We start from the raw sequence: 15,689 nt of genomic DNA, 5'->3' as shown, positions 1-15,689 counted from the left end.
CACGGGCGCAGCGTGTACCAGGCGCGGCACGAGGCCTCTGCATCCCTGCCCCGGCCAGGCTCGATCCCATCCCGCTCCCACCCCGAGAGCCGCGGGGCAGGCGGACACCCGGCCCCGGCTCCGTCCCTTGGGGTCGGCCGCAGACGCACTTCCATCCTGTGGGAATAACCGCGGTGAATCAGCGGCGGCGGCATCGCGACCCCTCGGAAGCGCGGCTGAGTCACAGGATCCCCCTGACTCAGCCGCGGCCCCGCACGGAGACCGCGGGGGCCCCGTCCCCCGCTCCTGGTCCGGAAGCTTTAGGGAACGGGATGCGGCCGAGACGCGGGACGTTTCCCCCCATCCCGGGGCCGGGGCCAGCAGCCGGACGTGGGCCGCTGCCAGGCGAGAGCGCGGTGCCGCCGCCAAATCCTAGCGGGCTGCGGAGCCAGCCTGGCTTCGAGTGTGGGAAGGCAGCGCGTGCCCTGCACAGCAAAGGGTTAACGCAGGGAGCGCCAACGCCCGGACGCCTGGGTCCTTTCCCAGCCCTGCATCTGCTGGGGCACAGCTGTCCCCTGCCTCAGTTTCCCCAGGGACGCCCGGCGGAGGCCGCTCATCCCGGCATCCGGCCGCTGAGTCAGGGTGCCGCTCTCCGGGGAATCCCGCCGGGAGCCGGGCTCCCCGCGGCCGCCCCTTCCCGCCGAGCCGCTGGGGAAGGCGCCGACGCAGCCCTGCGGCGGGTGAGTAACGGGGAGGCGAGCGGGCCCCGGCGCGGCCCCCACCGGCGTCGCCAGCCCCGCGGCGCAGAGCCAGGCGGCCGCCGGGGGACGCAGAGGCTCTGGCTGGCTTCCTGCGCGCCTGGGCGACGGGGCCGAGCGGCCTCCGCGCTCCCGTGCCAGGCGGTTCCCAAGGGAGCCGGGGAGGAATCTGGCAGCTCATCCCTTCCGTGGCTTCCCGGCCCTGCAGCCGGCGTCGCCCAGGAACTAGGGTGAAGCCGGGGGGATGTGGTGCCGGCACCGGAGCGGGGCTCAGCCCCCGCCTTGCTCCGAGGCCCGTTCGCAGGGCGCAAAGGGGCCGGTTCTCACCACGGCTCGGCTCTGCCCTGAGCAGCAGGGACCATCGGCCCCCCGCGACCGTCTCCCCGCGGCCTGGGACGCGAGACGGGGCAGGGCAGGAGGGGCCCGGCGGCCCCCAGCCCGCACGCAGCGCTGCCCAAAGCGGCTCGGCCCCGCGGAGGGCGAGGGAGGGGCTCCGACCTGCCGGGGGGCTCAGAGGAAAGGCTCAAAACGCGGCTCCAGACACAAGCCCCAACCCTGGAAAGCTCCTTTCAAGAAAAAAACAGCAGCAAAACCCAGGCGCCGTCCAGCCAGCACCGCCGCTGCACCGGGACCGCGTCCCTCGCCGGCTCCCTCGGACCGGGACGGCTCCCCAGGGCCGAGCAGGGAAAGGCAAAACCAAGCTCCCGACGCCGGGTCACTACTGCAATTTTATTATTGCATCGTTTTTAAAAATAAAGGAAGAGAGGCCGTAACACAGAACACGAGGGGCCGGGGAACAACGAAGGGAAGAACCACTGCCCCCGCCCTGGCCCGCAGCACCAGCCCTGCCCGCCCGCCCGGCCCCACCCCAAATAAAATTAAAAAAAGGAGAGAGGTATTTGAGAGTCGCCGAGTTTCTAACACCGATAGCTGGGAAAAACTGTTCTGAAAAAACCAACAGCACCCACCAAAACAAAATCCCCGGGAAAGAAGGGCCTGGCGCTCAGTCCGGACGATCTGTGCCCTGGGGACGCCGGCCCTCGTGCGCCCGGTGCGATCCGAGTCCCCGCATCCCATCCCGACCCCCCCCACCCACCCCTTACAAGTCCAGCTCCAGGTCCTGCAGTTCCTCCTCCAAGGCTTTCCTCCGCCCCAGCTTCTCCAGCTGCTCTTTCGTCGGCTGCTTGATCTCCCCGGAGTCGAGCCGCTGCTGCAGCTCCTCCACCTGCCGCAGCTTCTTCTTCAGGTTCTTGATCTTCTTGGTTTTCTCCGAGGCGGAGGCTTCCCCGTCGGCGGGGCCCTTGGCGCCGCAGGCCGGCTGCGGCACGGCCGCCTGACTGTCCCCCGGCGGGCCCTTGTCCCCGCCGCTGCCTCCCGCCAGGGAGGTCTTCTCCAGCGACTGGATCAGTTCGTCTGTCTCCCTCTCCCCCTTCTCCTGCTGCTGCTTCCTCTTCTCCTTGCGTTTCAAGTTCCTTTTGGCTGCCTTGGACAGTCCCGTCTCTCCGCTCTCCGCCTTGCCGGGCTGCTTGCTGGGCTGGGCGTTCGCCTCCAGGCTCAGCCCGGGCGGCAGGTCGGGTTTGCTTTTGAAAAACTTCACATACTTATTCTCGTACCTGCACAGAACGAGAGCCCGTGAAGACGCGTCTCTCCCGCGCCCCCGCAGCGAGCGCGGCATTCCCCCGCCGAGCCCCGGGCGCGGGGAGCGGGCCGGGCTGGCGCAGCGCCGAGGGCCCCGATGTCCACTTCCCGAGTGCTCGGCGCCTCCGGCCAAGCCTCGGACACAGAGCGACCCCCGGTTACGACGCGGCCCCTTCCCCGCGCAGCAGGACTCGGCCGAGCGGACCCTCTCCTGCAGACACCTCTCTGCTCAGGGCCCTGCTCGCGTCCAGCCGCGCGCGGCCACCCCAGAGAAGGACCGACGCGGAGGCTGCTACGTACCGTCAGGTCGCGGCTTAGGGGATAAGGGTGAGGGGTCAGGAGTGGTCGGGCACACCTGGAAAGAGACCGAGACCTCGAGACGTAACCCGGCACGGGCGCACGGCCTCAGGAACCGCCAGAGACGAGGTCCCGGGGTGCCCGGGGCACGGGAGACTCCTGGCTTCGGGCTGCTGCGTGCGACCCAGTGCCCCGCCGCTCCCCATGGCACCTCGGAGCACCTGGGCTTGGCAGCGCGGATCAGCTCCAGGGAATGCACACGCCGCCGCCGGCGCGCAGCGGAGCCCGGAGCCGCCAGCGCCTCATCCGCGAGGAGCAAAAACCGCCTTCCCCATCTGGGAGCCAGCTCTGCCTGCGCGGGAGCCCCGGGGGGGCCTGGCCTCCTTCCCGGGCCCGTCAGCACAGCGGGGAAACGAGCACCAGGCGCGGGGAGCAAACCGGGAGGCTCTGCCGGGAGCAGGGAAAGGCCCGGTGGCCGTTACGGGCTGGACGGCCTCGGAGGTCGGCTGCGGAGACCTGCAGGATGCCAGGGCGTTCCCCGCTGGCGGATGCCGGGAGGCGACGGAGAGGAACTGCCCGGCCGTGCGCATCCCGAATCGCAAGAGCAGCCGTCAGAGGGGGAGAAGACAAACGGACGCCTGACGGACAGCCCCGCTTCCAGCAGCTGCTGACGAGCGTTACTGTGGTAACGGAGCACGAAGCGCCTCTCCGCTTCCATCCTTCCTCAAAACAGGCAGCCCGAGACCAACCACTGCCAAGAAATACCTGCCCCAGCCGGCCCAAAGCAAGGTCCTTTCTGTGTTTCAAACCTGCCAGCAGCTCCTCTTCCTTCTAAAGGAGCTCAGGCACCTGGCCGGGCCCCCGCGGACACCCCGGCTCCTTCCTGAGCCCTGGAGACGGCTGCTGCCATCAGTGGCACAGGCAGGAATGCTGCCCGGAGATGGGGCGCTGCCGCCAGGAGCCCCCGGGGACGCCCCCCTCCCGCCCCAGCCCCACTTACACCGGCACCTCCTCCTGGGGCACGTATCCCTCCTTCACCCGCCGCTGCTTCCGCCAGGTGCCGTCGGGGCGCTGCGTGGAGGCGATGTACTTCCCTGCAAGGCGAAGGCGCCATCGGCGAGCAGCCCCGGGGTCCCCCCCGGGCACCCTAGGGGTGGTCCAGCCCCACGGACCCCCCTGACCCACACAGAGACTGGGGGGGGGGGGAGAAAGGGACCCAGGCCCGTGGAGACTGCAGGGAGGGGGGAGCTGCCCCACAGAGGCCCAGGAGAGGGGGACACAGGCAGGGCCCCATAGGGACCAGGGTGGTGGGGAGATGGGCCAAGCCCCATAGAGAGCGGGGAGAAAGCGGGACGCTGCCTGGGCCCCACAGGGACTAGGGTGATGGGGAGAAGACTGGCCCAGCCCTAGAGAGACCAGGGGCCTGGGGCAGACTGTGCCCCATAGGCACCACGGGAGGGAAGGGGGGGGGCTGCCCCACAGAGGCCGAGACGAGGGGCTCAGCCCCACAGAGACCGGAGGGGCAGGGGGGCCCCATCCCCAGAGCAATCAGGAGCAGCCTGCCCCATAGAGACCGAACGGTGGGGTCCAGCCCCATAGACGCCAGGGACAGACCTGGCCCCGCAGAGACCGGGGGTGGGGGGGGGGCAGGGCCTAGCCCCATAGCGCCGGGGGCGGCGCTGCCCCATAGGGACCGGGGGGGCGAGGCTCAGCCCCACAGCGCCGGGGGGGCGGTGACGCCTCCTTCCGCCGCGCCCGGGCCACAGCCCCGCGGCGCTGCCGGGGCAGGGGGCGGCGGCGGCCCCCGCCCGCTGCCTCCGCCGGGCCGGGCCGCGGCGGCGGCTCCGCACTCACCGGTCTCGTCAGTCACATAGGGAGTCGCCATCTTGCGAGCGCGACACACTTCCGCCCGCCTGGCCACGCCCACCGGAAGTGGCGGCGGCGGCGGGGAGGAGGGGGAACGGCGAAAGGAGCGCAAAAGCGGGCGGCCATTTTGTTTTTAAAGGGGCAGCGCCCCGTTTGCCGGGACGCCCCGTTTGGGGGGTTCCCAGCATGCACGGGGGCTCCCACAGTGCACTGCGGCCAGCGGCGGGGTGGTGGGGGGGAACGCAGGGGCGCGGTCGCCATGGCGACGCGGGGCCAGGGCGCGAGGCCTGGTCGGGCCTGGAGGCTCCGTGGGGCGCCCGGTCCCCGGGGAGGGAGGGGGGGAGGAAGGGCAGAGCGCCGGGGGGGCGCCGGGGGGGCACCGGGGGGAACTGCCGCTGCCGTCGCCGGGGCCCTGCGGGTGGGGTCGGAGCCGCCCGCATCCGCCGCCCCCGCCTTCCCGCGTTGCCTGGCGGCTTCGCACCCGCCGCGGCCGGGCCCGGCCCCCCCTCCGCGCTGCGGTAGCGCCCCAGGGCGCCGCCGCCCCCGCCGCGCCCCGCCCGGAGCAGCTGCGCCCGCGGCCGGGAATTCCCCGGGGGCGGCTGCCGCCCTGCCCGGGCCGCGGCGGGACCAGCTCCCCCCCCCCTCCGCTTCCCCCGGCGGGGCACAGCCGGTGGGGGCAGGAGGTGGTGGGGCCGGGCCCTGCCGCAGCCCCTCGCCCCGGCGGGGGTGCTGGGGGTGGGCGTGCAAGAGCGGGTGCGAGCGTGCAAGAGGAGGTGCGAGCATGCAAGAGCAGGTGCAAGCATGCAAGGCAGGGCAGGCATGCAAGGGGAGGCATGAGTGTGCAAAGCAGGTTGCGAGCGTGCAAGAGCGGGTGCAAGCGTGCAAGGCAGGGCAGGCGTGCAAGGGGAGGCGTGAGTGCTCAAAGCAGGGTGCGAGCGTGCAAGGCGAGGCGTGAGCACGCAAGGCAGGGCAGGAGCGTGCAAGGGCAGGCACCAGTGTGCAAAGCAGGGCAGGAGCGTGCCGGGGCGGATGCGAGCCTGCAAGGTGCGAGCGTGCCGGGGCGCCGCAGCGTGCAGTGCCGTGCACGCCGGCTCGCAAGGCAGGGGGGCTCGTGCAAGCAAGTGCACGTGCACCCAAGTGTGCATGCAAGTGTGCAAGCGTGCGTACAAGCGTGCAAGGAAGCGCGCCGGGCTGTCGGGTGCCCGCGCCTCCCCCCGCCCCGGGCCGGCACGTGCGGCCGGTGCCGCCCCCGCCCGCCGGGCCGTGATGTCAGAGGGCCGGGCCGGGCCGCGCCGCCGGGAGCGCGCGGGAGCTGCGCGGGCTGCACCGGGCCGGGCTGCACCGAGCCGAGCCGAGCCGAGCCGAACCGAGGCAGGTAGGTGCGGGGCAGCGGGAGGGCACCGGCGCCGGCGGGTCCGGGATGCGCGGGGGGGCGGCGAACCGGGTCGGACCGGGCCGGGGCGCACCGGCTTCCTCGGTTCCCCCCCCCGCCCCGGGAAGGGGAAGGAAGCGGCGCTCGAGTGTCTCGCCCGGTGCTCGGCGCTGCGCACCCGGCTCCCCCCGGCGGGCGCCGGGGCAGGGCGAAGCGGGCGCCCCGTCGGCTCCGCCGTCTCGTCGCGGCCCGGCCCCGTCGCGGCACCTCGCGGGCGCCGGAGCGGCCCGAGGAGGAGGAAAAAACAAGCCGAGAGCGATGAGTCAAAGGAACAAAGCGCCCGGCGGGGCCGCGGCGGCGAGAGGAAGGGGGCGAGTCCGGCCCCGCCGCGGGCTCCCGCGCCGCCCGCTCCTGCCCTCCGCGCTCGTCGCCTGCCGCCGCCTCCTCCTCCCGGAGCCGCGACCCCGCGGGAACGGTGTCCCGCTCCCTGCCGGCATCCTTCTTCCCGGAGCTGAGACCCCGCGGGAACGGTGTCCCGCTCCCTGCCGGCATCCTTCTTCCCGGAGCTGAGACCCCGCGGGAACGGTGTCCCGCTCCCTGCCGGCATCCTTCTTCCCGGAGCTGAGACCCCGCGGGAACGGTGTCCCGCTCCCTGCCGGCATCCTTCCTCCTGGAGCCGTGACCCCACGGGAACGGTGTCCCGCTCCTTCCTGGCATCCTTCCTCCTGGAGCCGCGACCCCACAGGAATGGCATCCCACTCCCTGCCGGCATCCTCCCTCCTGGAGCCGCGACCCCACGGGAACGGTGTCCCGCTCCTTCCTGGCATCCTTCCTCCTGGAGCCGCGACCCCACAGGAATGGCATCCCACTCCCTGCCGGCATCCTCCCTCCTGGAGCCGCGACCCCACGGGAACGGTGTCCCGCTCCTTCCTGGCATCCTTCCTCCTGGAGCCGTGACCCCACTGGAACAGCATCCCACTCCCTGCTGGCATCCTCCCTCCTGGAGCCGAGACCCCACGGGAACAGTGTCCCGCTCCTTCCCAGCATCCTCCCTCCTGGAGCTGCAACCCCACGGGAACAGCATCCTGCTCCTTCCTGGCATCCTCCCTCCCGGAGTCAAGACCCCACAGGAATGGCATCCCGCTCCTTCCCGGCATCCTCCCTCCTGGAGCCGCAACCCCACGGGAACGGCATCCCACTCCTTCCTGGCATCCTCCCTCCCGGAGCTGCAACCCCACGGGAACAGCATCCCTCTCCTTCCCGGGATCCTCCCTCCTGGAGCCAAGACCCCATGGGAATGGCATCCCGCTCCCTGCCGGCACACTCCCTGGCAGGGCCGGAGCCGGGAGCCCGTCGCGCAGCCCCCGGCGCTCGCAGGCTCCCGCCCCAGAAGAGGAAGCGAGATGCTCCCCTGGGGAAACAGCTGAAAATCTCAGGCTGAAAATCGCCTCCCCCCGGGGTGGAGCCGGCACTGCCGGACCAGGCGGCGCAGCCGGACACGCTGCCGGTAACGGGGCCGCGGCACGCGGCGTCAACGCCCCGCGGCTGCCAGCAGCCCCAGCCCGGCTGGGGCACGCCGGGAAGGGCCGAGGCGGCCGGTTCCCAGGGCTGGGAGCGCCCCGCGGCCGCCCTGCCTCGGCGGCATCCCAGGTGTCCTGGGACATCCGCGGGCCTCCGGGAGCCGCCCCGGCCCTGGCCTGTCTCCCCGTTTTCCGCCTAGGGGGGATCCAGGTGTCGCGACCCCCCACCCCCCCCAGCAGCCGAGGGATGGGGGGCATCGGGGAAGGGGCTCGCAGCCCCGGGGCGGGCGGAGCGCTGCGGCGGGGGGGGCCCCGGCTCGGCCGATCCGTCCCCCCGAAGGGTTAAACCCTCCCGGAGCTGCTCAGGCTCCAGCTGCAAATATTTACTAAATAAGGGAAGCGTTTGCGGGCGCCTGGCCCTGCTGGGGGGGTCCCGAGGTGCCGGGTGCCCGGGCGGTGCGCCCCAGCGGTGGCGTCCTGGGGGTCGCAGCGTGCCGGACCCCTGCGGTCCCTCCCCGCGTCGGCCTGGCGGGCGCACGTGTCCCCCCCCACCCCGTGCCTCAGTTTCCCCGTTGGGCAGCGAGTGCTGCCGGGGCGGCAGGGGGAGGGATCCCCCCGCGTCGCCCCACATCAGGTCCCCGGCGGGGCCGGGGGGTGTCGCAGGCTCCGGGTGTCCCGGCTGCGGCACCCCTTTGCGGGGTGGGGGCCGCCGAGCCGCCTTCGTGGGCACCTCCCGGGCGCCGCTCGCCGGCCGGCTGGCGCCCCGCGCCGCGCCGGGTTCAAAGCTCAGCCAGCGCCCGCGGACGCAGCCCCGGCGCCCCGGGCCGCGCGGGCACCGCCGCCGGCGTGCGCGGGGCTCGGCGCATGCGCCTGCGCGGGGGCGGCTGCGCCCCGCTGCGGGGGGGCCCGCGGGGCAGGTTTGCTTGGGGGGGGAGCGTGGGGCACCCTGCCGAACCTGGGGCGTGCGGGCGGAGGCGTGCAAGGGAGCTGGAGGTGCGCGCGCTTCCGCGCAGGTGTGCGGGCGTGCATGCATGCATGCGTGTGCGGGCATGCGTGTGCAGGCACGCGTGCACAGGTGCGCGTAAGCGTGCTCGCCCGCGTTCCCGCCGCCGGGGGTTGCTGGGGAAACGGCTCCCACGCGGACCCCGCGCGGGGACGGGGGGCGGCCGCCGGCACGTGCCCGGGGCTCCCGCGACACGCGCGCCCGCGGGCCGCCCCGCGCAGCCGCCTCGCCGTCGCCCGCCGCCCGGGCGCAGCAGCCGGCGCCATGAATAAATAATAGCGCCGGAGGGTGGGGAAGGCCCGTGGGGACCCGGCGCCCGTAAACACGGCGCCCGGCCGGCGCGGCTGCGCCTCCGCGGGGAAACCGAGGCGGCGGTGGTGTCGGTGTCGGTGGTGGGGCGCCGCTCCCGGTCCCGGTCCCCCCCTGGCGCGTGCGGAGCATCCCGCGCGCCGGCGCCGGGCGGCGCGGCCGGGCGCCAAGTCCCACCCTCCTCCCCGGCTGGCAGCGGTGACTCAAAGCCGGTGACTCGCCCCCACCCGCGGCTCCCCGCGAGCGGGGCCGGGGCTCAGCCGTCCCCGCGTCCCCGCCGCCGTGACTCGGCAGCGCTCGGAGCCGCCCGTGCCGGCCATGGGGCTCTTGTGGGGCAAATGGTGCAGCGGCGGCGCGGGGAGCGGGCGGCCGGCGGCAGCGGCGGCGGCGGGCGCCAAAGCGGGTGCGAGGGCGCGGGGGGCCGGGCGGCAGCGGGTCCCGCGCCCCGGCTCGGCGCGCCCGGCCCCATCGCAGCTCTCCGCCGCAGGCAGCGCCCGGCGGCCGCCCGCCATGGAGGAGAGCCCGGACTGGGCCACCCTCAGCCCCGAGGAGTTCGCCCACCTCCAGAAGTACCTGGACTGTGAGTGCGCGGCTGGCGGCGCGGGGAGGGGGGGGCCCCGTCCCCGGCACGGAGACGGGCAGGGCTCGCGGGCTTGGGTGCCGCAGGGCGTCCCCGTGTGCAGCAGCGCGCGTGGGTGTATGTGTGTGCCGGGGCAGCTTTGCATGCGTGGGGCTGAGCTTGCACACGTGTGGGTGTGTGCATGCACCAAGGGCAGCTTTGCATGCGCAGGGGTGAGCTTGCACACACGTGGGTGTGCGCACGCACAAGGACAGCTTTGCATGTGTGGGGCTGAGCTTGCATGTGCATGGGTGTGTGCATGCACCAGGGCAGCTTTGCATGCGTGGGGCTGAGCTTGCATGTGCATGGGTGTGTGCATGCACCAGGGCAGCTTTGCATGCGTGGGGCTGAGCTTGCACACGCGTGGGTGTGTGCATGCACCAGGGCAGCTTTGCATGCGTGGGGCTGAGCTTGCACGTGCACGAGCGTGTGCACGCTCCCCGGCAGCTTTGCGTGCACGTGCACCTCCGGCAGCGGCCTCGCACGCGTGTGTGCGCGCATCGCGGCAGGGCCGCACCCGCGGGTGGGTGCGCGCGCCGGAGCGGCCTCGCACGCCCCTCTGCCCCCAGACAGCAGCAAGAAGGTGCAGGACGTGCTGCAGGATTTCTACGGCGATGGGGCCCTGTCCCAGCACCGGCAGGGAGAGGTGAGGTCCCGGAGCCCGCGGTGCCCTCGGGGGCAGCCCCGTCCCCGGGGCCGGAGCCCGGACCCCCTCGCCGGCCTCCCCCATCCCCATCTCTGCCCCCCCCCCCCCCGCAGTGCGTTGACTTCGAGGGTTTCAAGCTGTTCCTGAAGAGCTACCTGGAGGCGGACGACATCTCGGACGCGCTGTGCCGGCACCTCTTCATGTCCTTCCAGACCACGGCCGCGGGGCAGCCGGGCGCCGGGGCGGGTGAGCGCGGCGCGCCAGGGGCTCGCGGAGCCGGGGGGGGGGCGCAGGGCCGCGGCTCTCAGCGCCGTCTCCCCCCCCCCCCCCGACCACCCCCCGCAGGCAGCGACCTCGTCTGCGTTAACGACGTCTCCTGCTACTTCTCCTTGCTGGAGGGGGGGCGCCCCGAGGACAAGCTGGAGTGTGAGTGGGGGCCGCGCCGGGGCCGGGGTCGCCCCGGGGGGAGCTGCCCCCTCACCCCCCGCTGTCCCCCGCAGTCACCTTCAAGCTCTACGACAAGGACGGGAACGGGCTCCTGGACAGCTCGGTGAGTGCCGGGGGCCGGGGGGGCGGCGGCGGGATGCCCCCCTGCCCCCCCAGCCCTGCTGACCCCGCGTGTCCCCCCCCCCCCCCCCCCCCCCAGGAGGTGGATCGGATCATCACGCAGATGATGCGGGTGGCCCAGTACCTGGACTGGGACGTCACGGAGCTGAAGCCGGTGAGCGGGGCCGGAGGGGTGGCGGGGGGCTGCACGGCCCCCCCCAACCCTGTGCCCCCCCCCACTGAGCCCCGCGTTCCCCCCCCCCCCCCCAGATCCTGCAGGAGATGATGCGGGAGATCGACTACGACGGCAGCGGGACGGTGTCGCTGGCCGAGTGGCTGCGCGGCGGCGTCACCAACATCCCGCTGCTGGTGCTGCTGGGCCTCGAGGTGGTGAGTGCGGGGGTCCCGCGCCGTGGGGGGGGGGAAGGGGGGTGCAGGCCCGGCCCCCGCCCCCCCCCCGACGCCCGCCGGCCGCGGCCCCTCTCTCCGCAGCACATGAAGGACGACGGGCAGCACATGTGGCGCCTGAAGCACTTCAACCGCCCCGTGTACTGCAACGTGTGCGAGACGCTGCTGGTGGGGCTGCGCAAGCAGGGGCTGTGCTGCACCTGTGAGTGCGCCGGGGACGGGGCGGGCACTGGGGTGGGGACCAGGGTGGGAGCAGGTACAGAGATGGACGCAGGACAAGGAGGGGCTGGGGCAAGGCTGGGGCTGCGGACAGGAACGGGGGATGTGATGGGGACCAGGATGGGACCAGGATGGGGCTGGGGACAGGAACAGGGATGTGATGGGGACCGGAATGGGACGGGGATGGGGACCAGGGTGGGAGCAGGTGCAGAGATGGACGCAGGACAAGGAGGGGCTGGGGCAAGGCTGGGGCTGGGGACAGGAACAGGGGATGTGATGGGGACCAGAATGGGACCGGGATGGGGCTGGGGACAGGAATGGGACCGGGATGGGGATGGGGACTGGGATGGGACTGAGATGAGGACAGGATTGGGGATGGGATGGGGACCGGGATGGGGCTGGGGACAGGGACTGGTACAGGATGGGGACCCGGAGAGGGGATGGGCTCGGCCCCACTGTTCCCCCCCCCCCCGCCCCGCATCCCCACTGGGCATGCACCAGATCCAGCTGCTGCAGGAGGCTCCGCCCCCTGCTCCAGCTGTGGAGAAGCCCCGCCCACATGGGGGGTGGGGCTGTGATGTAAGCCCCGCCCACCTCAGATTCAGCCACTGGGGCGTGAGCGGGCGGTCTCCCCCCGTGCAGAGTGAGCTGCCATTGGCTGACGGCACGGATGCGGGGGTGGCGTGATTGGTCAGCCTGGAGGGGGCGGGGTCCGGGCGTGGGGGGGTGGGGCCAGGGCCAAGCCCCGCCCCAGCCGCTGAGCCCCGTCTCCCCCCAGTCTGCAAGTTCACGGTGCACGAGCGCTGCGCCCGCAAGGCCCCCCCCAGCTGCATCAGCACCTACGCCAAGTCCCGCAAGGAGGCCGGCGTGAGTGGCCGCCCGCCCACCCGTCCCTCTGTCCGTCCATCCGTCTGTCCGTCCATCCACCCGTCTGTTGGTTTGTCAGTCCGCCTGTCTGTTGGTCCGTCCGTCCGTCCACCCGCCCACCCGCCTGCCCATCCATCCCATCTGTCCGCCTGGCCATCTCTTCTCCCGTCGTCCTGTCTGGCTGTTCATCTGGCCGTCTGGCTGTCTGTTGACCTGCTCTGCTGTCAATACGTGCATCCGCCTGTGCGGTTGTCTGTCCATCTGTCTGTCCCCCCATCTCCCGACCATTCCTCTACCTGCCACCCCTCCGCTCTCTGCCGTCCCATCCCTCCCTCCGTCTGTCCGTCCGTCCGTCCCCAGCAGCCCGTGGCCCCGCAGCCCCTCGGCGAGGACCCCACGGGGGGGGGGGGGGGGGGCGCCCGCGGGACGGGCCCAGGCGCCCGGGGTGACGCGGCGGTGCCGCGCGCAGGTGCAGGCCCACGTGTGGGTGAAGGGCGGCTGCGAGGCCGGCAAGTGCGGCAAGTGCCAGAAGAAGATCAAGAGCTTCCAGAGCCTGACGGGGCTGCACTGCGTGTGGTGCCACCTCAAGGTGGGTCCGTCCCCGCGGCCCGGGGCCGCGCGCGGCCGCCCCGGGACCCTCCTCACCCCGCTCCCCCCCCCCCCCCCCCAGATCCACGAGGAGTGCCTGGCCTGCGTGGCCCCGACCTGCGACTGCGGGGTGCTGCGCGACCACGTCCTGCCCCCCTCGGCCATCTACCCCGTCGTGCTGGTGAGTGCGGCCCCGGGGCGGCCGGACCCCCATCCCTGCCCCCGAGGGACCCACGAGGCCTGGCCTGGCCCCCCCCCCCCCCCCCCAAAACGAGCCGGGGGTGCCGCCGGTGACAGCCGGCGCCGGTGCTTGCAGGAGAGGCAGAACAGCCAGAAGAACGGCAGCGGGACGCCGCTGGAGGAGACGCCGCAGGCGTTCGCCACCCCCGAGGGGCAGGCGCTGCGGGTGAGCCCGGGCGGCCGCGGGGCCGCTGCGCCCCAGCGCGGGGTTGGGGCGGGGGGGCCGGACTGGCGCCTCCCCTCACGGCCCCTCTCGCCCCGCAGGTCAGCCCCGTGCTCGACACCCACCCGCTCCTCGTCTTCGTCAACCCCAAGAGCGGAGGGAAGCAGGGAGAGCGGTAAGGGGCGGCCCCGGCTGCCGGACCTCGTCCCGCGACGCGGCGGCGGTGCCGGCGCAGCCTGACCCCTTTTCCCCGCAGGGTGCTTCGGAAATTCCAGTATCTCCTCAACCCCCGGCAGGTTTATAACCTGCTGAAAGGAGGACCGACCCCCGGGTGAGCGACGGCCGGGGCCGGGGCGGGCGCCGAGCCGAGCCGGGCAGCCCCAGCCCTGCCCTGACCCTTCTGCCTCCGCCAGGCTCAATTTCTTCCGCGACGTGCCAGATTTCCGGATCCTGGTGTGCGGCGGGGACGGCACCGTGGGCTGGATCCTGGATGCCATCGGTGGGTGCCGGCCCCCCCCCCCCCCTTGGCAGGCGCTGGCTGCGGCAGCGGGACCCCCCTCACCGCCCCTCTCGTTGCAGATAAAGCCAACCTGCCCCGGCGGCCCCCCGTGGCCGTGCTCCCGCTGGGGACCGGCAACGACCTGGCCCGCTGCCTGCGCTGGGGCGGAGGTGAGCGAGACGGGGCGGCCGTGGTTGGGGGTTGGGGGGGGGGGGGCTGCGCCCGGCGCCCTGGGACCCCCCGTCCCGCGCGGGGGACCCTCGCACCGCGGCCTCCCTCCGTCCCGCAGGCTACGACGGGGAGAACCTGGCGAAGATCCTGAAGGACATCGAGGGCAGCAGCGTGGTGCAGATGGACCGGTGGCACGTGCAGGTGCTGCCCGAAAACCCCGCGGAGAAGGGCGACCCCGTCCCCTACGAGATCATCAACAACTACTTCTCCATCGGGGTGGTGCGTAGGGGGCCGGGGCCGGTTTGGGGCGGGGGGGCGGGGGAAACACGTGCTCGCCAGGCCGGGCCTCACCACCCCTCTCACCCCGCTGCAGGACGCCTCCATCGCTCACCGCTTCCACGTCATGCGGGAAAAGTACCCGGAGAAGTTCAACAGCAGGTGGGTGGGGGACGGCGCCGTCCCCGCCGCAGCCCCCCTGCCCGGCTCCCCGCCGCGGGCCGCCGCCACCCCTGCCCTGGCTGTGTGTCCCCCCCCCCCCAGGATGAAGAACAAGCTGTGGTACTTCGAGTTCGCCACGTCCGAGACCATCTTCGCCACCTGCAAAAAGCTCAAGGAGTGCTTGAGCATCGAGGTGAGAGATGCCCCGTCCGGGCTCCCCCGGGGCGGGGGGGGGGGACCAGGGTCCCGGCCCGCGGCTCTGACCTGTCCCCCCCCCCCCGCAGTGCTGCGGGACCCCCCTGGACCTGAGCGGAGCCCTCTCGGGGGTGGCGGTGCTCAACATCCCCAGCATGCACGGAGGCTCCAACCTCTGGGGCGAGACCAAGCGGCCGCTGGGCGAGGCGAGGAACGCATCCGGCGCCGGGCAGCCCCAGGCCATCACCGACGCCGAGACCCTCAAGACGTGTGTGCAGGGTGCGTGGGGCGGCGGGCGCTGCCGCCGGGCACGGCACGGCGCCGCGCGCGGCCGGGGTGCCCCCCGTCCCGCCGGGGCCCTGACGCCGTCCCCGCGTGTCCCCAGACCTCAGCGACCAGCGGCTGGAGGTGGTGGGCCTGGAGGGGGTGATCGAGATGGGGCAGATCTACACAGGGCTGAAGAGCGCGGGCAAGCGCCTGGCCAAGTGCTCCGAGATCACCCTGCGGTGAGCCCGCGCGACGGGGGCCCCCCTGCTTCGGGGGCCGCCGGGACCCCGCGGGGTGCGTGCGCTGCCCTGCGGGGGGGCCGGGAGGATTTGGGGCACTGGGGGGCAGGGGGGTCCGGGCAGCCGCTGACGGGGAGGGGGGGTGTTTGCAGGACGCTGAAGCACCTCCCCATGCAGATCGACGGAGAGCCCTGGATGCAGCCGCCTTGCACGGTACGTGGGACCCCCTGCCCTCGCTGAGCCCCCCGGGGAGGTGCCAGCGCCCCCGGGGGCTCCCCGGCCCCCCGCGCCCCCTCCCAGCCCCTCGGCCTCTCCGCGTTGCAGATCAAGATCACCCACAAGAACCAGACGCCGATGCTCATGGCCGCGCCGCCCCGCTCCTCCAGCTTCTTTGGCCTCAAGAAGGGGCCCGTCGAGGCGTGACGGGGCCCGTGCCGGGGCGAGAGACCCCCCCCCCTTCCGCGTGCTGTGCCCTGGGCAGCGGGTGATGCACCAGCCCCCACCCCCGTGCGCATCCCGGGAAAGGGCAGGTGACGAGCCACCCCCACCCCCCGCCCCGGGCACCCACGGGTGCAAGGAGCCCGCTGGCTGATCCAGGGTGGGGGGACGGCTGGACGGCCCCCCCCGCCCGCGGGCCCAGCGAGTGCTGCATCGGGGGGGTGCACAGTGCCTGCAGCCCTCCCCGCACTTGCCATGCTGGCCGGAGCCCCTGCCCCTGCGGGGACCCCCCCCCCGCCCTATTTATTACCCCTTCCTTCCCTCCCCCTGGATTTCAAGTGCCTCTTGCAGTAATAAAGCCTGGTGTTGAGACGGGCGCCGGGCTGTGCAGCTCCGCGGGGCGA

At 73.3% G+C, this 15,689-nt stretch overlaps 2 protein-coding genes across 6 annotated transcripts; one reads left to right on the top strand and one right to left on the bottom strand.

Annotated features, from left to right (window-relative positions):
* Positions 1 to 99: 99 nt before the first annotated feature.
* Positions 100 to 15,655, top strand: DGKA (diacylglycerol kinase alpha). 5 transcript variants are annotated; one of them, XM_067313978.1, is made up of 24 exons: positions 5,810 to 5,913; positions 9,234 to 9,322; positions 9,931 to 10,007; positions 10,121 to 10,253; positions 10,353 to 10,433; positions 10,508 to 10,557; positions 10,654 to 10,728; positions 10,824 to 10,943; positions 11,046 to 11,163; positions 11,959 to 12,047; positions 12,517 to 12,636; positions 12,718 to 12,816; positions 12,952 to 13,041; positions 13,140 to 13,213; positions 13,295 to 13,369; positions 13,452 to 13,537; positions 13,618 to 13,707; positions 13,827 to 13,987; positions 14,082 to 14,146; positions 14,249 to 14,339; positions 14,431 to 14,620; positions 14,727 to 14,847; positions 15,000 to 15,060; positions 15,172 to 15,655. In XM_067313978.1, exons 2-24 carry the CDS (start codon positions 9,253 to 9,255, stop codon positions 15,268 to 15,270), a joined length of 2,235 nt encoding a protein of 744 aa, XP_067170079.1. In that variant the 5' UTR covers positions 5,810 to 5,913; positions 9,234 to 9,252; the 3' UTR covers positions 15,271 to 15,655. The 5 variants fall into 5 exon arrangements, with proteins under 5 accessions (XP_067170083.1, XP_067170082.1, XP_067170078.1 ...); XM_067313982.1 differs by lacking the exon at positions 5,810 to 5,913 and adding an exon at positions 100 to 719 and having other exon boundaries at positions 9,230 to 9,322; positions 10,121 to 10,433; XM_067313977.1 differs by having other exon boundaries at positions 5,808 to 5,913; positions 10,121 to 10,433.
* Positions 1,836 to 4,610, bottom strand: PYM1 (PYM homolog 1, exon junction complex associated factor). The gene is made up of 3 exons (XM_067313997.1): positions 4,527 to 4,610; positions 3,673 to 3,766; positions 1,836 to 2,350 (listed from the first exon to the last, which is right to left on the bottom strand). Exons 1-3 carry the CDS (start codon positions 4,555 to 4,557, stop codon positions 1,837 to 1,839), a joined length of 639 nt encoding a protein of 212 aa, XP_067170098.1. The 5' UTR covers positions 4,558 to 4,610; the 3' UTR covers position 1,836.
* Positions 15,656 to 15,689: the final 34 nt, after the last annotated feature.

The sequence above is a fragment of the Apteryx mantelli genome, chromosome 33 (assembly GCF_036417845.1).
Source record: "Apteryx mantelli isolate bAptMan1 chromosome 33, bAptMan1.hap1, whole genome shotgun sequence".
In the NCBI taxonomy this organism is placed as follows: Eukaryota; Metazoa; Chordata; class Aves; order Apterygiformes; family Apterygidae; genus Apteryx; species Apteryx mantelli.
This window is presented reverse-complemented; position numbering and strand designations above follow the sequence as displayed.